Here is a 21753-nt window from a genome sequence, read left to right as displayed (position 1 = left end):
TTATGGATGAATGGATTATGGATGGATGAATGGATGGATTGATACACTGATGGATGGACAGACAGACAGCCTAATAATGGGTAGATGAATGGATGGATGGATAGAGAGATAAAAGATGGATGGTTGGAGGGATATGTGATCAGATTGATGGATGGAGAGTGAGACAAGTGATCACATATCCTAGATACGTGATCTTGGGCAAGTTATGTAAACTTTCCGAGCCTCAGTTTCCACATCTGTAAAACAGGGATGGTAATAATGGTTTTACTTCCTAGTACCTTTGTGAATGTTAAAAAAGACAATGAATAGAAAGTTCTTAGAAGAGTTTCTGGCATATAACAAGCACTGGATGAAGACTGGTGTTATTTTCCTCTCCTGCCTAGGCCTGAGAAGTGATAGAACATCTCCCTCTCCTTCCTGACCTGGTCAACCTGGGCTGGTCCGCCAGTTAAAGGAAGCCCATTTAAGATCTCAGAATGGTTGAATTCCTTTAGAGACTGAGGTTTTCAAGTCTTGGCTTTGTTGCCTAAGATGGGGCTTGGAGTCACTTTATTACAGAAGTGGCAACAGGACTGTGGTGTGTCTCCCGTGAGCTCATTGACATGGAAAGATAGGATCCATAGCAGTCACAAACTCAACTCAGAAAGTGTTTATTGGCCAGAGTTGCCGGAGAGTCAAAAGGAGCAGTCTGGGAGGGCTTCCTTCAGGAGGCAGCCAGCACAGTTGCACAGGGCAGCTTCCACTGCCATCCACCAGCACTGAGCCCTCCTCATCCAGCCACAGGAGTGTCCATGGGCCTCTCAGGGGTCTTTGGGGCCAGGCTGGGACCCCTCACACCTGGCCCAGGTGGGTTTTCAGAGCCTGCAGCTCTCGGCTGTTGATGTTGTTACCTCCACACACGATGACCACAACTGAAGTCAGGGATCGCGGCAGGCAGCCCTTGGCCTGGAGCCTCCCCAGGAGGCCTGAGTAGATGGCTGCTAAGGCTGCCCCACAGGCAGGCTCCACCAGCATACGCTCATCATCTGCCGGGATCAGGTGAATGGAGAGAAGAGGGAAAGGGAAGAAGAACCACTCAGTGCTCAGCAGGCCCTGGGCACTGCAGATCCTTGCAGCCATCTCTCCGGCCAGTCAGCCATTCATCTGCTCTGCTGGCAATCCATCACTTGTCTCACGCTCTCCCCATCCATCAGCCTGGCCTCCTATCCCTCCACCCATCCACCTTTTATCTCTCTATCCACCCATCCATTCCTCTATCCATCATTAGACTATCTATCTGTCCATCCATCAGTGTACACATCCATCAACATATCCATCCATCCACCCATTCATAGCCATCCGTCCATTCCCCTATCCATCATTTGACTGTATGCCCATCCATCAACACGTTCATTAATCAATGTGTCCATCCATCCATTCATTTCTATACCATTCATCAATCCATCACTTCATTATCCATCCGTCCATCCATCCACTGTCCATCTATCCATTACCCACCTTTCCATTCACTCATACATTCATCCCTTCAATCAACAAGCATCTATTGAGTGCCTACTACCTGCCATGCCCTATGCCAGGAAGGCCCTAGGGACACATCAGTGACTAAGACACACCAGCCCTCATGGGGCTCACAATCTGTGATGTAGAGAGATAAGAACCAGGAGGTTATGAATACAGGGAGTGGTACATTGGAGGTCCCCAACCCAGGCAGGGTGGGGTGGGTGATCAGGGGAGGCTTCTTGGAGGAGGTGCCGTGATGGCTGATAGCTCTCAGTCACATCAAACCAATAGGGAGCAGGGCCAGCCAGAGAGAGGAGCAGCATGTACAAAAGTCTGGGGGCTAGAATCAGCAAGACACACTCCTTCTTTACCCTCACCCGCTTCCATCTACTCGACGTGTACTTAGTGCACAGTAACTGCACACCTAGCCAGTGCCTGGTGCTGAGGATACAGATAAGAGAGAATACACTCTTGCTAGAGGACGCAGGGACTTCGTGGGTCTCTGAGCCCAGGTGGAGGACAGGGCTCACTCACCCAGAAACTGCTGCACAGCGCTCACAGCCTCGGCGTCCTCCACCACTTCAGAGTGGATCTCGCACACACGTGTGCACTCCAGGGCCTGAGCGGCCACCGTCTTGGCACCCAGGCTCTTGGCCACGCTGCAGGATAGAGCAGGGTGGGGCAGGGAGACCAGGGGCTCAGGGAAGAGCTGGTGAATCAGGTTTCTCCCCAGCCCCAGCCACCCCCTCCTATCCTGCAATGGGCTGATTGGAGCTCAGCATTATAAGTCACAGAGGAGGTGCTCAAAAACCATGCGTCCTTGCTGGGCACGGTGGCTCACGTCTGTAATCCCAGCACTTTGGGAGGCCGAGGCAGGCAGATCACCTGAGGTCGGGAGTTCAAGACCAGCCTGACCAACATGGAGAAACCCCGTCTCTACTAAAAATACAAAAACCAGCTGGGGTGGTGGCACATGCCTGTAATCCCAGCTACTTGGGAGGCTGAGGCAGGAGAATCGCTTGAACCCGGGAGGCGGAGGTTGCAGTGAGCCGAGATCGTGCCATTGCACTCCAGCCTGGGCAACAAGAGCAAAACTCCATCTCAAAAAAAAAAAAAAAAAAAATCATGTGTCCATTGAATGAGTAACACTGTGCATCAGTGCTTCTGACTCGGCAACCCTGATCCAGCCATTCCTTCCAGAGACCCCAGAAAGCCAAGCATAGAAAGGGATTCTTTTCCATGTTATTCATTAATATCACATCTATACTATAAATACATTTTTTTCTTTTAAATTTTATTTTCAGTAGTGGCAGGGTCTCTGGCTATATTGCCCAGGTTGGTCTTGAATTCCTGAGCTCAAGTGATCCTTTTGCCTTGGCCTCCCAAAGTGCTGGGCTTACAGGCATGAGCCACTGTGTCCCACCTAAATCGATACATTTTTTTTTTTGAGACAGGGTCTTGCTCTGTGGCCCAGGCTGGAGTGCAGTGGTGTATTGTTAGCTCACTGCAGCCTTGAGCTCCTGGGCTCACATTGTCTTCCCACCTCAACCTCCCAAAGTGTCAGGATTCAGGCATGAGCCACCACACCAGGCCGATAGCTAATGTTTATTAAATGTGTACAATGTGCTGGATGTATGGATATTGTTTTAATCTTTTCAACCACCCTTTGAGTTAAAAACATATCAGCTCCATTTTACAGGGAGGGAAACAGAAGCTCAGAGAGGTTAAGTAACTAGCTGAAGGCACACAGCTCATCAGTAGCAGAAGACAGATTTAAGTCCAGGCAGTTTGGCTCTAGAATTCATAGTCTTTACCTCTGTGCTTGGGATCACTACCTGCTGGTACCTGCTGTGAGCGGGGCAGTGTGTTTCAGGCCCAGGAGAGCCTTTGGGAAAGCCTCTGACCCCAGAGTGGCCCAGAACACAGATTCTGGAGCCAGGTTGCCTCGTTTTGAAACTTGGCTCCATACCAGCTGTGTGACCTTGGGAAAGTCACTTCACCTCTCTGAACCTTCGTTTCTTCAACTGAAAACAGGCTCATGAGATTATCATGGGGATTGAGTTTTAAAAAAAAAAAAAATTCTTTTGAGATGGAGTCTTGCTCTGTCACCCAGGCTGGAGTGCAGTGGTGCCATCTTGGCTCACTGCAACCTTTGCCTTCCGGGTTCAAGTGATTCCCCTGCCTCAGGCTTCTGAGTAGCTAGGATTAAGGTGCACACCACCATGGCTAATTTTTTATTTTTAGTAGAGACGGGGTTTCACCATATTGGCCAAGCTTGTCTCGAACTCCTGACCTCAGGTGATCCATCCACCTGAGCCTCCCAAAGTGCTGGGATTACAGACTGAGCCACTGCACCTGGCCAAGTGAGTTAAAATATTTAAAGTGCTTAGAACAAGGCTGATGCTTAGTGAATGTGACAGAAGTGTTAGTTGCAGTTACTATTATTTCTACTGTGGTTATTTAAGAGCACAGACTTGTGGGAGAGATGGTGATGAATAAGCAAACACAAGAACCAGTCAATAAATGCATGTCGTGGTAAGTTAGTATGAAGGAGAACATCAGAAGGGGCATCTCCCCAAGGGGAGTGTTGTGGAGAGGGTCTGAGATGTGAGAGACAAGGATAAACCAGCCCATAGAAGAGTAGGGTGGTGGCTGGGGGTGGTGGCTCACGCCTGTAATCCCAGCACTTTGGGGCACCCAGGTGGGAGGTTCACCTGAGGCCAGGAGCTCAAGCAGAGTGGGACGCAGGGAACAGTGTGCTATGAAGAGGAAACAGCCTGTCCAAAGGCTCAGAGGTGGGAAAAACATTACCCACTCAAGGGACTGGAGGACAGGCCGGTGGCTGGGGTGGAGTGGGGAGCGGTCTGCATTTTAGCCTGAGAGCTTGGGAGAGGTATCGATGGGTTTAAGTGGAGGAAGAAAAGGGTTCTGTGGATTAGCAATGGAGGAAGGACACACTGCCCGCTGGGGGCAGAGCAAAGGACTCGAAGGTAACAAAGGTATCAACGATTTCCTTCCTAGGCATAGACCCAAGAGAAACGAAAACACACATCCACAAAAACTTGTAAATGGATGTTCATAACAGCACTGTTTACAATAATGAATAGCCAAAAAGTGGAAAGGATCCAAATGTTTGGATAAACAAAGTGTGATCTATTCATACAGTAAAATAGTATTTGTCCATAAAAAGGAATGAAACACAGACACACGCTACAAGGTGGATGAACCTTGAAAATATGATGCTAAGTGAAAGAAGTCAGACACAAAAGACCACGTAGTATATGATTCCATTCAAGTGAAACATCCAGGGTAGGCTGGGGCGCGGTGGCTCACACCTGTAATCCCAGCACTTTGGGAGGCCGAGGCAGACAGATCTCCTGAAGTCAGGAGTTCAAGACCATCCTTACCAACATAGCAAAACCCCGTCTCTACTAAAAGAGATGCCCAGCCAGTGTAAGAGGATTTCCTCAGGGTAAGCAGGGCTGGCATTCCAGGTGGCAGGGGCAGGACAAGCAACAGCTCAGACATAAGATGGTACAAAGGATTTCCAGGTAGGCTGGGCGCAGTGGTTCATGCCTGTAATCTGAGCCCTTTGGACCCGGGAGGCAGAGGCTACAGTGAGATGAGATCACACCACTGCACTCTAGCCTGGGCGACAGAGCCAGACTCTGTCTCAAAAGAAAAAAAAAGAAAGAAAGAAAGAAAAGAAATGTACATAATAGGCAAATTTGTGGAGACAGAAAGTAAAATAGTAATGCCTAGGGCTGGGGTGGGGGAATAAGGGACATGGTGGGTGATGGCCAAAGGGCATGAAGTTTCTTTTGAAGGTGATGAAAATGTTCTAAAATTGATCATGATGATGGCTGCATAACTCTGTGAATCTGCTAAAACCATCGAATAGTACACTTTATTATTTATTTATTTATTTATTTACTTATTTATTTATTTATTTTTGAGACAGGGTCTTACTCTGTCGCCCAGGCTGGTGTGCAGTGGCATGATCTCAGCCCACTGCAACCTCCACCTCCTGAGTTCAAGCAATTCTCCTGCCTCAGCCTCCTGAGTAGCTGGGACTACAGGCGCATGCTACCATGCCTGGCTAATTTTTGTGTTTTTTAGCAGAGATGGGGTTTTGCCATGTTGGCCAGGCTGGTCTCGAACTCCTGAATTCAAGTGATCCGCCCACCTCAGCCTCTCAAAGTTCTGGGATTACAAGTGTGAGCCGCTGCACCCAGCTGGAATCATACACTTTTTTTTTTTTTTTTTTTTTTTTTTTTTTTTTTTTTTTTGAGACGGAGTCTCGCTCTGTCACCCAAACTGGAGTGCAGTGGCCAGATCTCAGCTCACTGCAAGCTCCGACTTTCGGGTTCATGCTATTCTCCTGCCTCAGCCTCCTGAGTAGCTGGGACTATAGGCGCCTGCCACCTCACCCAGCTAGTTGGTTTTTTTTTTTTTTGTATTTTTTTAGTATAGATGGGGTTTCACCAGGTTAGCCAGGATGGTCTCGATCTCCTGACCTTGTGATCCGCCCGTCTCGGCCTCCCAAAGTGCTGGGATTACAGGCTTGAGCCACCACGCCCGGCTGGAATCATACACTTTAAATAAGTAAACTGAATGGCATATGAAATAGATCTCAATAAAGATGTTATCCTTCTTTTTTTTTTTTTTAAGGCAACAAGGGTGGCGCAGGGGTTGGGGAGAGCTGTTACACCCATTCAGGGGAACAAAAGCTGGAAGAGAGCTGAATTCTCGAGATAGGATGGATGGAACTCAATGCGGCAAGGGGAGCCCATATGATACCCAGGTGCCCAGTCAGAGCACCTGGATGGATGTTGGTGTCATCTACAGAAATCACACTCCAGGAACTTCCCTCAGTGCTTCTGCTGTGCCAGTCTCTGGGATGGGTATCAGGGACTCAGAGCTAAATCAGCCAGTCCTTACCCTCTGGCTCCTCCAACCCAGCCAGTAGCCCAAACCAGGACACAGCAGAAGAGTGACACAGACACACACAGGGTGCCCTGAGGGTCTTCCAGATGGGATACAGCTGCCCAAGATGTCTAAGAGGATTTCCTCAAGGTGAACAGGGCTGGCATTCCGGGTGGCAGGGTCAGGACGAGGAACAGCTTAGAAGACGGTACAAAGGATTTCCAGGGAGGCCGGGCACAGTGGCTCAGGCCTGTAATCTCAGCCCTTTGAGAGGCTGAGGTGGGAGGATCGCTTGAGCCCGGGAGTTCTAGACCAGCCTGGGCAACACAGCAATACCCCACCTCTACCAAAAAAAATATTAAAAAAAAAAAAAAAAGAAAGAATTTCCAGGCAAAGATAGCACAGCAATGCTGGAAGGTGGATGCAGGCCAGGCCAGTAAAGAGTGGAGATAGTACCAGAAAGACGAGAAGGAGACTCGTGTCCAGGTATCATCCCCTTGAGGTTTTTCCAATTGGCCACCTAGAACCTTGTACACAATAGATGCTTAAGGAACCTGACTTAAAACTGTCTTGATTTTACACACCTTGCACACCTTAGGATGTATCCCATTACATCCTAAGTCCCAGTATCCAATGAGTGTTTAACAAAATCTGGACAGAGATTGTACCCATACTGGGTTAAATCATGCCTCCTTCCAAAATGCACAACCAGGCTGGGCGCAGTGGCTCACGCCTGTAATCCCAACACTTTGGGAGGCCAAGGCGGATACATCACAAAGTCAGGAGTTCGAGACCAGCCTGACCAACATGGTCTACTAAAAACACAAAATTAGCCAGGCATGGTAGTGCATACCAATAATCCCAACTGCTTGGGAGGCTGAGACAGGAGAATCACTTGAACCCAGGAGGTAGAGGTTGCAGTGAGCTGAGATTGCACCATTGCACTCCAGCCTGGGCAACAAGAGTGAGACACCATCTCAAAAAAAAAAAAAAGAAAAATGCACAAAATGTGCATTACTTGGAAATAGAGTCTTTGCAGATGTAATTAGTTAAACTAAGGTGAAATTGTACTGGATTAGGGTGGGTCCTCAATTCAATGATCACATTCTTCTTAAAATGTATTGGCTTTGGAGGGTATGGGGGAGGACAGGTTCTTGCTAAGTTTCCCAGGCTGGAGTACAATGGCTATTCACAGGGATGATCACAGCACACTATAGCCTCAAACTCCTGGGCTCAAGCGAACCTTCCGTCTCAGTCTCCCAAGTAGCTAGGACTACAGGCGTGCACCACCATGCCCAGGTAATTTTTGTATTTTTTTAATAGAGACAGGGTTTCACTATATGTTGGCCAGGCTGGTCTCAAACTCCTGACCTCAGGTGATCCGCCTGCCTCAGCCTCCCAAAGTGCTGGGATTACAAGCATGAGCCGTGGCACCTGGCCTACATTTTCAAACTTATTTGCAACGCACATGGATTGCTTTTGTAATGATAAGTCAGTGAAAGCTTGTTTTATGAATTGATTAGGTTTAAATGAATCATATTCTTCATCTCCTTTTTCAGTACTGCCTTCTAACTCAGGTCCACTTTACTGTGGTTGGAGTCCCAGGACCAAGGACAGCCTTTTGGGTGCCCCCTGTCTCCACTGGCTGGGACCGGAAAGCCCTAGAGCAGTGATACCCCCACCCTCCAGCCCCCACAAATGTCCCCAGCCCTTACCCACCTGGTGATGTCTGGAAGTGTGACCAGCTTGCCGGCCGTGATGGCCGCATTGAAGCAGTGTGCCCCATGGGTCTCCATGGCAATGATGGGTACATGCTGCCAGCCCACCTCCAGCAGGCCAGCCACCACCCCGGCCAGGAGCCCCCCACCCCCGACTGCCAGCACCAGGGCACCTGGTGGGGTCCTCAGCACCTCCTTCAGCTCCTGCACTAGGCTGGCGTGGCCTTTCCTGGGGAGGGGGGTGAGAGGGAGGAGCAGAGTAAGGGAGGACCCCAGCCCCAATGGCTCCTGGGGTGGGGGGATTTACCAGGGGTGGGTTACCTGCCCCTACATATGCATAAACCCCTCCCCACCATCCCCATCCCATCTGCAGTAAGGGGAGAGGAAGTGCTGCAACAGTTACTTCGCTCAGCTTCCTTCATTCTCTTTATTTTTATTTTTTTGGACAGAGTCTTGCTGTCACCCAGGCTGGAGTGCAGTGGCGCGATCTCGGCTCAATGCAACCTCTACTTCCCCGATTCAAGCGATTCTCCTGCCTCAGCCTCCCGAGTAGCCGGGACTACAGGCGCGCACCACCATGCCCAGATAATTTTTGTACTTTTAGTAGGGATAGGGTTTTGCCATGTTGGCCAGGCTGGCCTCAAACTCCTGACCTCCGGTGATCCACCCGTCTCGGCTCCCGAAGTGCTAGGATTACAGGCGTGAGCCACCGCGCCTGGCCTCGTTCATTTTCTTTATTACGGATTTGTTTGCTCATCCCTTCTCATCTCCATCAACCTCCCAGGCCCTTTCCAGGACATTACCCCATTTAGCTCACTCCCCAGCTTTGCAAAGAGGCAACGGCAATGCGTGGTTAAGAGCGGACAAGTGTATCACTTGGCACCAGCCTGACTACAGCTCTGGCACTGCAGCCCTGAGTCTCTGCCACGTACTTAGCTGTGTGATCTTGGGCAAGTTGTTTGACCTCGACGTGCCTCAGTTTCCTCACCTATGAAATGGGGATAATAGCACCCACCTGTAGGGCTTTGGGGAGGGTAAAGGGAACAGTGCAGGAGGACCCATTAGCCTGGTGCCTGGTCCCAAAGCACATATTCAGTAAAGGAGACTTGGTACTATCACTTCCATTTTACACACATAGAAACTGAGGCACAGGATCTGGGGTGCTTTGCACAAAGTCCCACAATTCCCAAGGGGGCAGAAGTGGGATGCGAACCCATGTCTGCCCGGCTTTGAAGCCTCTTCTCCCCTCTGGGCCTCAGTTTCCCCTTCTGCCCAATGGGAGGACCCTGACTCAGTGAGGGTCTCCCAGCTCTGGACTCCTGGGGAGAGGGGCGCCAGCCTTACCATATTAGGGGGTGGTCAAACGGGGAGACATTCACCCAGCCGTCCCTCTTGGCCAACTCTTGTGCCCTCAGATTGGCCTCGTCCCAGACCTACAGAGAAACCAAGACCCTCAGAAGAGCTGGGAGTGGGGCTGCTATGGAGGCCGGAGCAGAGGCCCAGGCTCTCCTTGGTGGTCCCAGGAGCCAGTAGTCTGGGGACACCCCTGCAGATGAGACCAGACCTGGTGTGGGCCCAGAGGCCTCCTGAGAATTGGACAAGTACTTCCAGGTGGACAAACAGATGCCATGTGCTTTCCGCAATACCCAAGGGACCTGTCCTGCTGGCATAATATGAAAACCAGGCCAGGCCAACCAGGAAGGCTAGGAGTGGGTCAGCTCCAAGGTCAGCCACATGTGCCCACTTCTAGTCAACCAGTAGGGGAGAGGCCCCCTAAAATCAAACCCCAGATAGCAACTTGGTTACCATAGCGTGTGTCCGTGAAAACCAGCAGTGACCCAGCTGATGGCCTGCTAGTTGAGTTCAAGCAGCCAGAGAGACGGCGCACAGGGCCAGCCCTGACCATGAGGGATCCAAGCCAACCACAGCAGAGTGAGTTTTCTCTTCTCACTGGCTTGGCCTCTGTGGCGGAGATCCATGTCCCCTGCTCATTCACACACCATTGACAGGTTTTCTTCCCTTCTCTGACTCATTTCTATACTCCCTACCAATGCTTCCTGCAATCACCTCCCAAATAAACCACATGCACCCCAGTTCTCGTCTCAGTGCCCGCTTTTGGGAGAACCCAAACTAAGACAGCATTTCAGAGGGACCCCATGCTCCCTGATCTCAGCAGGAACCAGATACAGAAGCTAAATGATAGACAATGGCCTCCTCTCCCAAGGGAGGGGCGGAGGGTCACAAGTGGGGGCAGAAATAGCCCCTGCTCATCCTCAGGGCCTCTGCAGTGCCTACTCTGTGCCCAGTTCTAGGCATGGGGACTCTTCAGTAGGACAGAAGCCAAGAAATGGTCTCTGACCACAAGGAATTTCCCATCTGGCTGAAGAGAGGAGTCTCACTCCCCTGAGTTACTGAAACAAAAAAATACACTGTTGATGCGAATGCATATTAGTTCAGCTCCTATAGGAAGCAGTTTGGAGATTTCTCAAATAACTAAAAATAGAACTACTATTTGATCCAGTAATCCCATTACTGAGTATCTACCCAAAGAAAATAAACAATTTTACCAAAAAGATCTGCATGTGTATGTTCATCACAGCAGTATTCACAACAGCAAAGACATGGAATCAACCCAGGTGCCCATCAATGGTGGACTGGACACAGAAAATGTGGTGCATATACATCATGGAATACCATGCAGCCATAAAAGACAAGAAGATCATGTCCTTTGCAACAACATGGATGTAGCTGGTGGCCATGATTCTAAGAGAATTAACTTAGGAACAGAAAAGCAAACACTGCATATTCTCACTTACAACTGGGAGTTAAACACTGGGTACACATGGGCACATAGACACTGGGGACTCCAAAAGTGGGGAGAGAGAGAGGGGCAGAGGTTGAAAAATACCTGTCAGCCAGGCACAGTGACTCACGCCTGTAATCCCAGCACTTTGGGAGGCCAAGGCGGGCAGATCATGAGGTCAGGAGATCAAGACCAGCCTGGCCAACACTGTGAAATCCCGTCTCTACGAAAAATTAGCCAGGCATGGTGGTGTGCACCTGTAACCCCAGCTACTCAGGAGGCTGAGGCAGGGGAATCGCTTAAACCCGGGTGGCGGAGGTTGCAGTGAGCCGAGATGGTGCCACTGCACTCCAGCTTGGCGACAGGGCAAGACTCTGAGAGAGAGAGAAGGAAGGGAGGAAGGGAGGAAGGAAGGGAGGAAGGGAGGAAGGGAGGAAGGAAGGAGGGAGGGAGGGAGGGAAGAAGGACAAAAGGAAGGGAGGGAAAGAGGGAAGGAAGAAAGGAAGGAGGGAGGGAGGGAAGGAGGGAAGAAGGGAAGGAAGGAGGGAAATAATGAAGGAAGGAAAGAAAAAGGGAGGGAGAGAAGGAAGGACAGAAGAAAGGGAAGAAACTATATGCAGGAAGTATTTGGGACCAGCTTTAGGGTACCATAGTTTGGCTTTTAGTTTTAATTTCAAGATGTTTAAAAATCTGTTTTCCATTTTTTGAATGATTTTTTTCCTTCTTCCCAGAAGAAAGATTTTATATCTGTGTCTCTGTTTCTTTGGGAACAAAGGGAACCAGTGATATCTTTCTCAGAGGATACCATTTCTACTGGGGTGGTCTCAGAATGAAAACTGATGCTGCCATCATCTTGATACTTCTTGTCTTATCTAACAGCAAAAATGTTAAAAGTAGATAATACCAGGTGCTGGTAAGGATGTAAGGAGACAGACAGTCTCCTGTCCATCGCCAGCTTCCCATTTTTCTTGGTCCACACCTGGAGGGTATTCTCAGGGTGGGCAGAGGAAAGTTGGGAGGTCCCAGCCCTCCACACCCATCCCACCTCATTCCCCCCTCAGCTCAGCTATCCTGAGAGAGGACTGGGTCCCAGCCACAGCTCATCGAAAGGAAAAGGAGACAGGGGTGGGGTGGGGTGAAGGAGAGCAGCCCACTCCAGATGGTTTTCCCCTTCCCGGGGCCCTTACCTTCCCAGTCAGCTGAACCTCAGCCCCCTCCCCCTGCAGTCTCTGCACCACCTGCAGGGAGGTGCTCTCGGGGAGCACGACGGTGGCAGGGATGCCCAGCTTCCTAGCAGCATAGGCAGCAGCGATGCCCGCATTACCTCCTGTGCAGAAAGGAGGAAAGGGGCAGTGGGCAGAGCTGCACTGGCCTTTAACATGCCTTTCCCTCCCCCTCCATATCCCTTCAGAGTCACTCCTCCCCAACATTTATATGCCCCATTGACTCTTTCCTCCATTGGAGAGGGGGACACATGATCTAGGCTGAGCCAATCAGAACCTAATCTCCCAACCCATGATTGGTTCAAGGATGAAGACACCACCCAAGCAGGGCCAAAAAAGACCAATTCCAGGATTGAGGCGAGGCATCGAGAAGGGGTGCTCCCTTTTCCCTAGGGTTAGGAGGGCAGTAGGATGCAAGGCTGGAATTCCTGGTGGCGATCTTGCTACCATGAGGCCCACCTAAAAATAAAGCTAATATACAGGAGCGCAAAGTCCAGAGGAGAGACAGAGAGGAGAGCTCCTGGATCCTCCTGTGCCTGAAAGCCACTTATCCCAAGAATTTTCCATTCTTAGAGCCTGTAGCTTAAACCTAAATGAATTGGGTTTCTGGCACTTGCTACCACCATGAGTCCTGAACTATGGGAGAAGGCTAGGAATGGGATGTACACAGCAGTCATCTCATCAATGACCTTGATGAGGCTGTACCTTTAAGAGGAGACCAACCCTGGACATCTACTGCTGCTCCAGCCAGCTCCTCCTCCCCCAACCTCTGCCCTGAGGACCCCCATGAAACAAAAAAGGGTGGGGTCACCTGAAGAGCACACCAGGTGTCTGCATCCCTTCTTGGCCATCTGGGAAAAGAAGGAATGGGGTTAAGGGCTAACCCAAGCAGGTGTCATGAAGGCCTATGTAGAATGGGGTTAGAATCTCCCCATCCCACTCCCAATACGCCTTTACCCCTCATCCTGTCCACAGCTCTACCCTCACCTCTCCCCTCCCATCTGCACGAGTTCATGTTTCTCCTCCTGCCCAAACCCATCCCCAGCCCACACCCCTCACTCTTCCCTCCCTCCTGCACAACCTCATTCTCCCCTTCTGCCCACACACCCTCACCTCCTGGCAGAAATGCCCGATGCCCCGAATCTTGAAGGAGCCGCTGGGCTGCACATTCTCACACTTGAGGAAGATAGGCATGCCAGCCACCTGGGACAGCGCCCAGCTCTCCAACAGAGGCGTGACCACGTGGAAGGGCTCCTGCTTGGCACGCTCCGCCACAGGGCCATCCATTCTGGAGACCAGGTAGATAGCCTGCGGAGGACACGAAGTTCACCAGCCAGGCACTGCCCGTCAAGAGTTCCCTTAACCGGGACAAGGGAGGGGAAGGTAGAGCAAGCCCTTGGCTTAGGTGCCCTTCACTCCAGCCAGCTGCCGAGCTGTGAGAGCCCCATCAAGTATCTGCGTCTCTCTGGGCCTCAGTTTCCCTAGCTGGTCAAAGACGTTTGGCCTGCAGTCCTTTCATTCTATAAGTGTGGCTGTGTCAGGGATGTAGAAAGTGGCCAGTATGTGGCGAGGAATGAGTGAGAGAGTGGGAGAATTCATTCATCAGTCAGAAAATACTTGTTGAGCACCTACTATGTGCCAGGCATTTCCAGTTTTGGGGACCCACAAGTCATAAAAACCTCCCACTAGGAAAAGTCACAGAATTTCAAATAGGAGTGACTTGCAGAGGGTATGGGGTGCTATTGTAGTGAGAACAGTCAGGAAAGACATCTCTCAGGAGGAAAGCTTTGTATAAACGTTTGTCATGGAAAATGTAAACATAGTAAAAGTATTGAGAACTATATGAAGACCTTCAGCTGGCCGGGCACAGCAGCTCACACCTGTAATCCCAGGACTTTGGGAGGCCAAGGCAGGCAGATCACTTGAGGTCAGGAGTTCGAGACCAGCAGGGCCAATATGATAAAACCCTGTCTCTACTTAAAATACAAAAATTAGCCAGGAGTGATAGTACACACACCTGTAATCCCAGCTACTCAGAAGGCTGAGGCAGGAGAATCACTTGAACGTGGGAGGCGGAGGCTGCAATGAGCCAAGGTTGTGCCACTGCACTCCAGCCTGGGTGACAGAGCGAGACTCCATCTCAAAAACAAACAAGCAAAAACCCTTCAGCTTCAACAATCAATTCATGGTCTAACTCGCTTCCCTATCGGTGCCCACTCCCCCTTCCTGTATCATTATTACCCCTTAATTACTATTATATTTTTCTTTTATGTTATTTCACCTGTAAATATTTCAGCATGTATCTCCAGAGGTAAAGAACTCGCGTTTTTGAGACAAGGTCTCACTCTGTCACCCAGGCAGGAGTGCGGTGCTGGAATCACAGCTCTCTACAGCCTTGACCTCTCAGGCTCAAGCAGTCCTCCCACCTCAGCCTCCTGAGTAGGTGGGACTAGAGGCGAACACAACCACATCCAGCTGATTTTTGTACTTTTTTGTAGAGATAGGGTCTCACTGTGTTGCTGGGGCTGGTCTCAAACTCCTGGGCTCAAGGGATCCTCCTGCCCCAGCCTCCCAAACTGCTGGGATTATAGGCGTGAGCCACTGCATCTGGCCTAAGAACTCCTTTTTTTATATGTAACCATATGGTTTCATGACTGTACATACATTTGTTCAAACACATTGAATTCTATACTTAAAGTGGGCTAATTTTATTTTATGTAAATTATACCTCACTGAGGCTAATTTTTTTAAAAATGTAATCACAATGCTATGATCACATCTAAAAATATAATTTTTTCATATCATCTAGTGTATGGTAATTGTTCACATTTCAAATCATCATATTAAATGTGATCAGTGGCTGATTCTGTGGCTGGTTGTGGTTTGGGGTTTTTCACAGTTTGAATCAGGATGCAAATCAGATCCGTGAATTCGGATTGGCTGAGGGGTCTCTTAACTCTCTCTCCATCTGTAGGTTCTTGAAAGGGGAACTTTGAAATGGATGACAGGAAGAGAGCCAAGAGGAAAAGTTTCTGCAGAGAACAGCAGCCAGGACCACCTCGAGGGAGAAATGCACTTGGGGTGCTGCCAATGCAGAGAGAAGGGGTTTGGGGCAGGAGGTGAGGGTAGGAGGTGAGGGCAGAGAGGTGGGCAGGGGTGCCGGCAGGGGGTTCCCGACCACGGAGAGGAGTTTGGTTGTTATTCAAATTCTACTTGCAATGGAAAGCCATTGGAAGGTGGTGGTGGAGGTGGAGGTGGAGGTGGTGGTGGTGGTGGTGGTGGTGGTGCTGGTGGTGTTTTGAGATGGAGTCTCGCTCTGTTGCCCAGGCTGGAGTGCAGTGGTGCAATCCTAGCTCACTGCACCCTCTGCCTCCCTGGTTCAAGCGATTCTCCTGCCTCAACCTCCCCGAGTAGCTGGGACCACAGGCACATGTCACCACGCCTAGTTAGTTTTTTGTATTTTTGTAGAGACGGGGTTTCACCATGTTGGCTGGTCTCAAACTCCTGAGCTCAAGTGATCTGCCCACCTCGGCCTCCCAAAGTGCTGGGCCTACACCTGTGAGCCACCGTGCTCAGCCCATTGAGAGGTTTGAAGCCAAGGAGCTGTGAGTGAATGGACCAGTGGGAAAGGGCGAAAAGAAGAGAAGGAGGAAATGAGAGGGAGGAAAAATAGTAGAGAAAAAAAAGGAACAAATACAGCCAGCCCCTCTTCTCCCAGGCAGAAAAGCACTCGGCCGGTCCCCACCATTCCATTGTTGGCCGCTAGGGGGAGCGCTGCAACCTCCCCTTCCCACTCACAAACTTAAACTTCTTGTCCACCCTTAAGTCACGGCTGGGGTTCAAGATCAGAGAGATCGGGCTCTCTTGGCCCTGAATTTGACCCCACGCCCTTGTCAGAATAGCCTTGAGAATTCTCAGGGCCCTCTCAGGCAGGGCACAGCCTGAGCCACCTCTTCCCAGTCCTATCCAGAGCACCTCTCAGCTTGGGGCATCAGGGGAAAGAAGCCCATGGGTCATCACTGATCCCCAAATGCAGCATACTCCAGCTTTGGCCTCAGCTCAATCCTGGACCCCAAGAGCATAGGCTTTGGGGTCGATTGGAAACAAAAATTAGAAACCAGCTCTGACTTCCTGGCTGTGTGACCCAAGCAAGTGTCACAACCTCTCTGTGCCTGTTTGCCCTTTTCTAAAATGCGGATAAAAACAGTCCCCAACTCACAGGTTGTGGTGTAAATTAGTAAGAATAACATTGGCCAGGTGCAGTGGCTCATGCCTATAATCCCAGCACTTTGGGCGACTGAGGCAGGTGGATCTCTTGAGGTCAGGAGTTCAAGACCAGCCTGGGCAACATGGTGAAACCCCATCTCTACTAAAAATATAAAAATTAGCCAGGTGTGGTGGTGCACACCTGTAGTCCCAGCTACTTGGGAAGCTGAGGTGGGAGAATTGCTTGAAACTGGGAGGCGGAGGTTGCAGGGAGCCAAGATCGCATCACTGTTCTCTGGCCTGGGCAACAGAGTGAGACTCTGTCTTAAAAAAAAAAAAAGAGAGAGAGAGAGAGAGAATAACATCTGTCATTTGTTGAGTCCATACTATGTGCCAGTCATTGGCTGAGTCCTCTGGAGACGTTATCTCACTGATACCTTGTGTCATGCTTTGAGCATGGTGACCTGCTCACCCTTACTTTAGCATGTTTACAGGGTACCTACAAGGTGCAGGCCCTGACCTAGCAACTGGGGATACCACGGTGGACAAGACAGACATCAACCTTGGAGCTGACTTATAGTCTAATGAGGAGATGGGCGCTGAACAAATAACTGCATAGACAAACAAAATAATCAGAAATGTTGAAAACTGCTAAGAGGGAAACAGGCATATAGTGAGTCCTAAAGAGAAGAACAAGGGGACCTACTTTGGGTATGGAGGTCAGGAAAGACCTCTTAGAGGAAGTGACCATTAAAACTAAGAACTGAGACAGGGCACAGTGGCTCACGTCTATAATCCCAGAACTTTGGGAGGGCGAGGCGGGTGGATCACCCGAGGTCAGGAGTTCAAGACCAGCCTGGCCAACATGGAGAAACCCCGTCTCTACTAAAAATACAAAATTAGCTGGGCATGGTGGCACATGCCTGTAATCTCAGCTACTTGGGAGGCTGAGGCAGGAGAATCGCTTGAACCTGGGAGGTGAGGTTACTGTGAGCCGAGATCGCGCCATTGCACTCTAGCCTAGACAGTAAGAGGGAAACTCCGTCTCAAAAAAAAATAATAAAAAATAAGACCCAAAAAATGACAACAAACCAACCACACAACAAACTGCAAGAAGAGTGTGTACATGGCAGGACTATTGTGAGGATTCAATGAGCCTGCATGGTAAGGGCACCCACGCTGGGGGTCTGTCCACTTGGAAATGGGTCTCTTCCTTTCTGGTGAAATCCCCAGATTTTGCCCCTGGGAATCCTGGGATTGTCAGGATGAACGCCCCCTACTCCATAATCCTTCCTCTTTCTTGTTTTTTGGTGTGTGTTTTAGAGACAGGGTCTCACTGTGCTGCCTGGGCTGGAGTGCAGTGGTGCGATCATGGGTCACCTTGAAGTCCCGGGCTCAAGCAATCCTCCCACCTCAGCCTCCTGAGTAGCTGGAGCTGTAGACATGCACCACTGCACCTGGCTGATATGTTAATTTTTATAGAGATGCAGTTTTGCTGAGTTGTCCGGCTGGTCTTGAACTCCTGGCCTCAGGTCAATCTCTTGTCTCTGTCTCCCAAACACTGGGATAACAGGTGGGAGCCACCTGTTGGCTCACAACAGGCGTGCCATTAACTCACCATTGATTCCATTTTATAGACAGTGAACCTGAGGCCCAGAGAGATTAAGTAACTTTTCCAAGGTCACATAGTTAGAAACAGCATAGCCAGAATTCACACCAGGCAGTGTCTTTGGCATCTGCCCTTAACCGCGATGCTATACTTTCTCTAATATAGTAGTGTTATCATTGCTATTATGAAAGCTGTAGGCATTTAATATTTATTGCCAATTGTCCTTTGGAACCAAATGCTCTTGGCTCAGTTTCCAGGCTTCCCCAGCCCTCTTGGTTATACTGACTCACAAGAGGACAGCAGGAATCAGTTAAATGAAAAAGTCCCAAGTTGCCAACAGCCTTATCAACCCCAGACTCTATCAGGCACCTGAGGTCTGAGACTGAGCTGTCTTGGCCAGGGGACACAGAGCTCCTGTCCAGTATGGCAGCCACCAGGGATGAAATGGGGGACCTGGGTCCTCCCTGCTGTGGAACAACCCAGGGGAAAGCAGGGGGCTTAGGCTCAAGTCCCAGTCATGCCAACCTTGGTTAAGTCTCTTTTGTCACTGGGCCTTACCTGTCACATCTATGAGTTGAGGTAAGGACCACCAATGCTGTCCACCTCCCTCGTCCCCAAAGTCTTTCCCCAGAGGCCACCTTGGTGGCACTCCACAACCAAATCCCTGGTGCCAGGGCTGGGACACCTTGGGCTGGCCCCTTGGCTGGCAGAATGCCCAGCCCTGCCCCTCTGGCAGGCAGAACCTGCTCTCACCCCTCAGGGTCCCCAGCACAACACTTTCTTCAGTAGGGCACCCTGAATTCAATCGACATTCCCAGGAGGGCCTAGACCATGTCAGCCCCTCTCACTCCCACCTGCTCAGCTTGGACTTTGCCCAAAGCCTCCCAAACTCCTGCAGCCTCTCATTCACACACACACTGAGCTCCAGGGGCCCCAGCTGGCCCCAGACCCCTTACCTCCCTGCCCCACTATCTCAGACCAGCGTGGCCCCAGCTCCTGCCCTCCAGCCTGCCCAGGAACCAGCTCTGTCCAGGAACCAGCTCTGTCCAGCTTCAGGCAGCTTCCGGCAACCTAGGCCCCTCCTCCTTTGTTAAAGAGAAAGCTGCAGACCGTACACCTCCAGGTGAAGATGGAGGAGGAGAGGGGATGAGAGCAACCCTCACTGCTTTCCTGGGCACTGCCTATGACTGATTCATGCGCCACCCTGTCTTATTTGACAGATGAGCAAACTGAAATTCAGAAAAGGGAACTTCTTTGGCCAAAGCTTCCCAGCCAGCAAGGGGCAGAGACAGACTTTACCCCTGGCCCCGGGCCATCTCTTCTGAGATGTAGGCATCTCCATATCTTCTCATTTTAGGTCTAGTGATTGTCCCGGATGCCATCCACTTCCCCTGAGCCACTGTTGGGGTCAGCTTAGGTCTGAGATGGGAAAACAAGGACAAGGAAACTTTTTTTTTTTTTTTGGAGATGGAGTTTCACTCTTGTCACCCAGGCTAGAGTGCAGTGGTGCAATCTCGGCTCACTGCAAACTCCGCCTGCCAGATTCAAGTGATTCTCCCACCTCAGCCTCCCGAGTAGCCATGATTACAGGCACCTGCCACCATGCCCAGCTAATTTTTGTATTTTTAGTAGAGACGGGGTTTCACCCTGCTGGCCAGGCTGGTCTTGAACTCCTGACCTCAGGTGATCTGCTTGCCTCTGCCTCCCAAAGTGCTGGGATTACAGGCATGAGCCATGCACCCGGCCAAGGAAATAATTATTATTTGTCACATGGGAAAGGTATATTTTTGTCTGAAGCACCTCTCCGTCTCAAATATTTTACACACTACATGAGAACCCAAGCAATTATTTGCTACTCAGATGAATGACTGATCATTCATTCATTCAATAAATATTTATTGGACACCTACTATGTGCCAATCCCTGGACCTTTGGCCTCAAACAAAATAGCATGTCCCCTGCCTTCACAAAGCCCTCGGGGACGTTATAGAGCAATTATTAGTGCCATCAGATGTTGGCAGCAGGCGGGGTGGGGCAGAGCTGTGGGACCCAGAGCAGGCACCCTGCCTGGCCCTGGGGGGCTGGGAAGGCTTCCTGGAGGAGGGGAAGTCTGAGTGGAGCCAGGAGTCAGGCACAGGGAGTGCAAAGGTCTGAAAATGAAAAACATGGAGTGTTCCAGGGTCGGGGAGGGATCCAGTGGGCCTGGGAGGGAGAAGGCAGGGGTGGGGAAGCAAGTGTTGGGGCTGCAGACATGGGCAGAGATCAGAGTCCACAGGGACACCTGTACCAACCCAGAGTTTGGACCTTACCCAGGGGCACTAGGGAGCCACAGAAGGCTTTAGGTGGGGGGCATGACATGGTCAAATTCATGTCTTGTCTCTGCACCATCTCACTGGGTGAACCTGAGCAGGTGATGCCCATCTCTGGGCCTCAGTTTCCCCATGTAGAAAGTGGGTCCAGAAAGACCTGGCAGCACAGATGTTGTGTGTCCTTCTTGGGCTGTTTCTGATCTTCCCAGGTTTGATGATTAACTCCCAGCCACTTGGGGTTAGATGGAGCTGCTTGACCGCGATCCTTAATGTGGACTCTGGCAAGTTAATACCCATCCTCGCTTTGGACACACACCCATCCTTGTCGCGTGCCTTGTCCTGGACTGGGCACTGGGGACACAGAGGTGACACAATCCAGTTTGTGCCTTGAAGTGGCCCCCAGCATGGAGGGGAGAGGAAGACACCCAATTCGGTGGCAACTCTAACACCTCCTAAGATGACAGAGGGCAGAAAGTCCCCATAGGGTAGCAGGGGGTGGGGCAAGATCAGGTAGAGTAGGCAGAGACTCAGCACACAGCTCAGGCTCTGACAAGAAGCAGACTAGCTGCATTTAATGCATGTATACCAGCACATGCGTGCTGTCCAGCATATCCCACACTGTTTGTTTGTTTGTTTGTTTTACAAACGAGGTCTTACTGCACTGCCCAGGCTGATCTTGAACTCCTGACCTCAAGCAATCCTCCTACCTTGGCCTCCCAAAATGCTGGGATTATAGGCAACAGCCATTGCGCCCAGCCCCCAAAGGTTTTTTAATAGTTGGTGATTTATTTCTGCGTGCATTAGGAATGATATGTGTATGTGTGTAGGTATATATATGTGTGTGTGTGTATACATATGTGTGTGTATGTGTGTAGGTATATATATGTGTGTGTGTGTATACATATGTGTGTGTATTATGTAGGTATATATGTGTGTGTATACATATGTGTGTGTGTATGTAGGCATATATATGTGTGTGTATACATATGTGTGTATATATGTAGGTATGTATATGTGTGTGTATACATATGTGTGTGTATGTATGTAGGTATATAGTGTGTGTGTATACATATGTGTGTGTATGTATGTAGGTATATATGTGTGTGTGTACATATGTGTGTGTATGTATGTAGGTATATATATGTGTGTGTATACATATGTGTGTGTATGTGTGTAGGTATATGTGTGTGTGTGTATACATATGTGTGTGTATGTGTGTAGGTATATATGTGTGTGTGTGTATACATATGTGTGTGTATGTGTGTAGGCATATATATGTGTGTGTGTATACATATGTGTGTGTATGTGTGTAGGTATATATGTGTGTGTATACGTGTGTGTGTATGTGTGTAGGTATATATATGTATGTGTGTGTGTATACATATGTGTGTGTATGTATGTAGGTATATATATGTGTGTGTGTATACATATGTGTGTGTATGTGTGTAGGTATATATAT

At 49.9% G+C, this 21753-nt stretch overlaps 1 protein-coding gene across 2 annotated transcripts; it reads right to left on the bottom strand.

The window, feature by feature from the left end:
* Positions 1 to 634: 634 nt before the first annotated feature.
* Positions 635 to 19039, bottom strand: SDSL (serine dehydratase like). Of its 2 annotated transcripts, XM_023211266.1 has the most exons (9): positions 18942 to 19029; positions 14188 to 14309; positions 13284 to 13478; positions 12982 to 13021; positions 12135 to 12274; positions 9489 to 9577; positions 8146 to 8373; positions 2035 to 2159; positions 635 to 1025 (listed from the first exon to the last, which is right to left on the bottom strand). In XM_023211266.1, exons 3-9 carry the CDS (start codon positions 13455 to 13457, stop codon positions 832 to 834), a joined length of 990 nt encoding a protein of 329 aa, XP_023067034.1. In that variant the 5' UTR covers positions 13458 to 13478; positions 14188 to 14309; positions 18942 to 19029; the 3' UTR covers positions 635 to 831. The 2 variants fall into 2 exon arrangements, with proteins under 2 accessions (XP_023067034.1, XP_023066953.1); XM_023211185.2 differs by lacking the exon at positions 14188 to 14309 and having other exon boundaries at positions 18942 to 19039.
* Positions 19040 to 21753: the final 2714 nt, after the last annotated feature.

The sequence above is a fragment of the Piliocolobus tephrosceles genome, chromosome 10, assembly GCF_002776525.5.
Source record: "Piliocolobus tephrosceles isolate RC106 chromosome 10, ASM277652v3, whole genome shotgun sequence".
In the NCBI taxonomy this organism is placed as follows: domain Eukaryota; kingdom Metazoa; phylum Chordata; class Mammalia; order Primates; family Cercopithecidae; genus Piliocolobus; species Piliocolobus tephrosceles.
This window is presented reverse-complemented; position numbering and strand designations above follow the sequence as displayed.

Coding starts and splice junctions, on each gene's coding strand:
- SDSL (XM_023211185.2), bottom strand. CDS start 13,457: ATGGATGGCCCTGTGGCGGAGCGTGCCAAGCAGGAGCCCTTCCACGTG. Junction 9,578..12,134: donor AGGTTCAGCTGACTGGGAAG/GTAAGGGCCCCG, acceptor GTTTCTCTGTAG/GTCTGGGACGAGGCCAATCT. Junction 8,374..9,488: donor TTTGACCACCCCCTAATATG/GTAAGGCTGGCG, acceptor CCCCCTCCCCAG/GAAAGGCCACGCCAGCCTAG.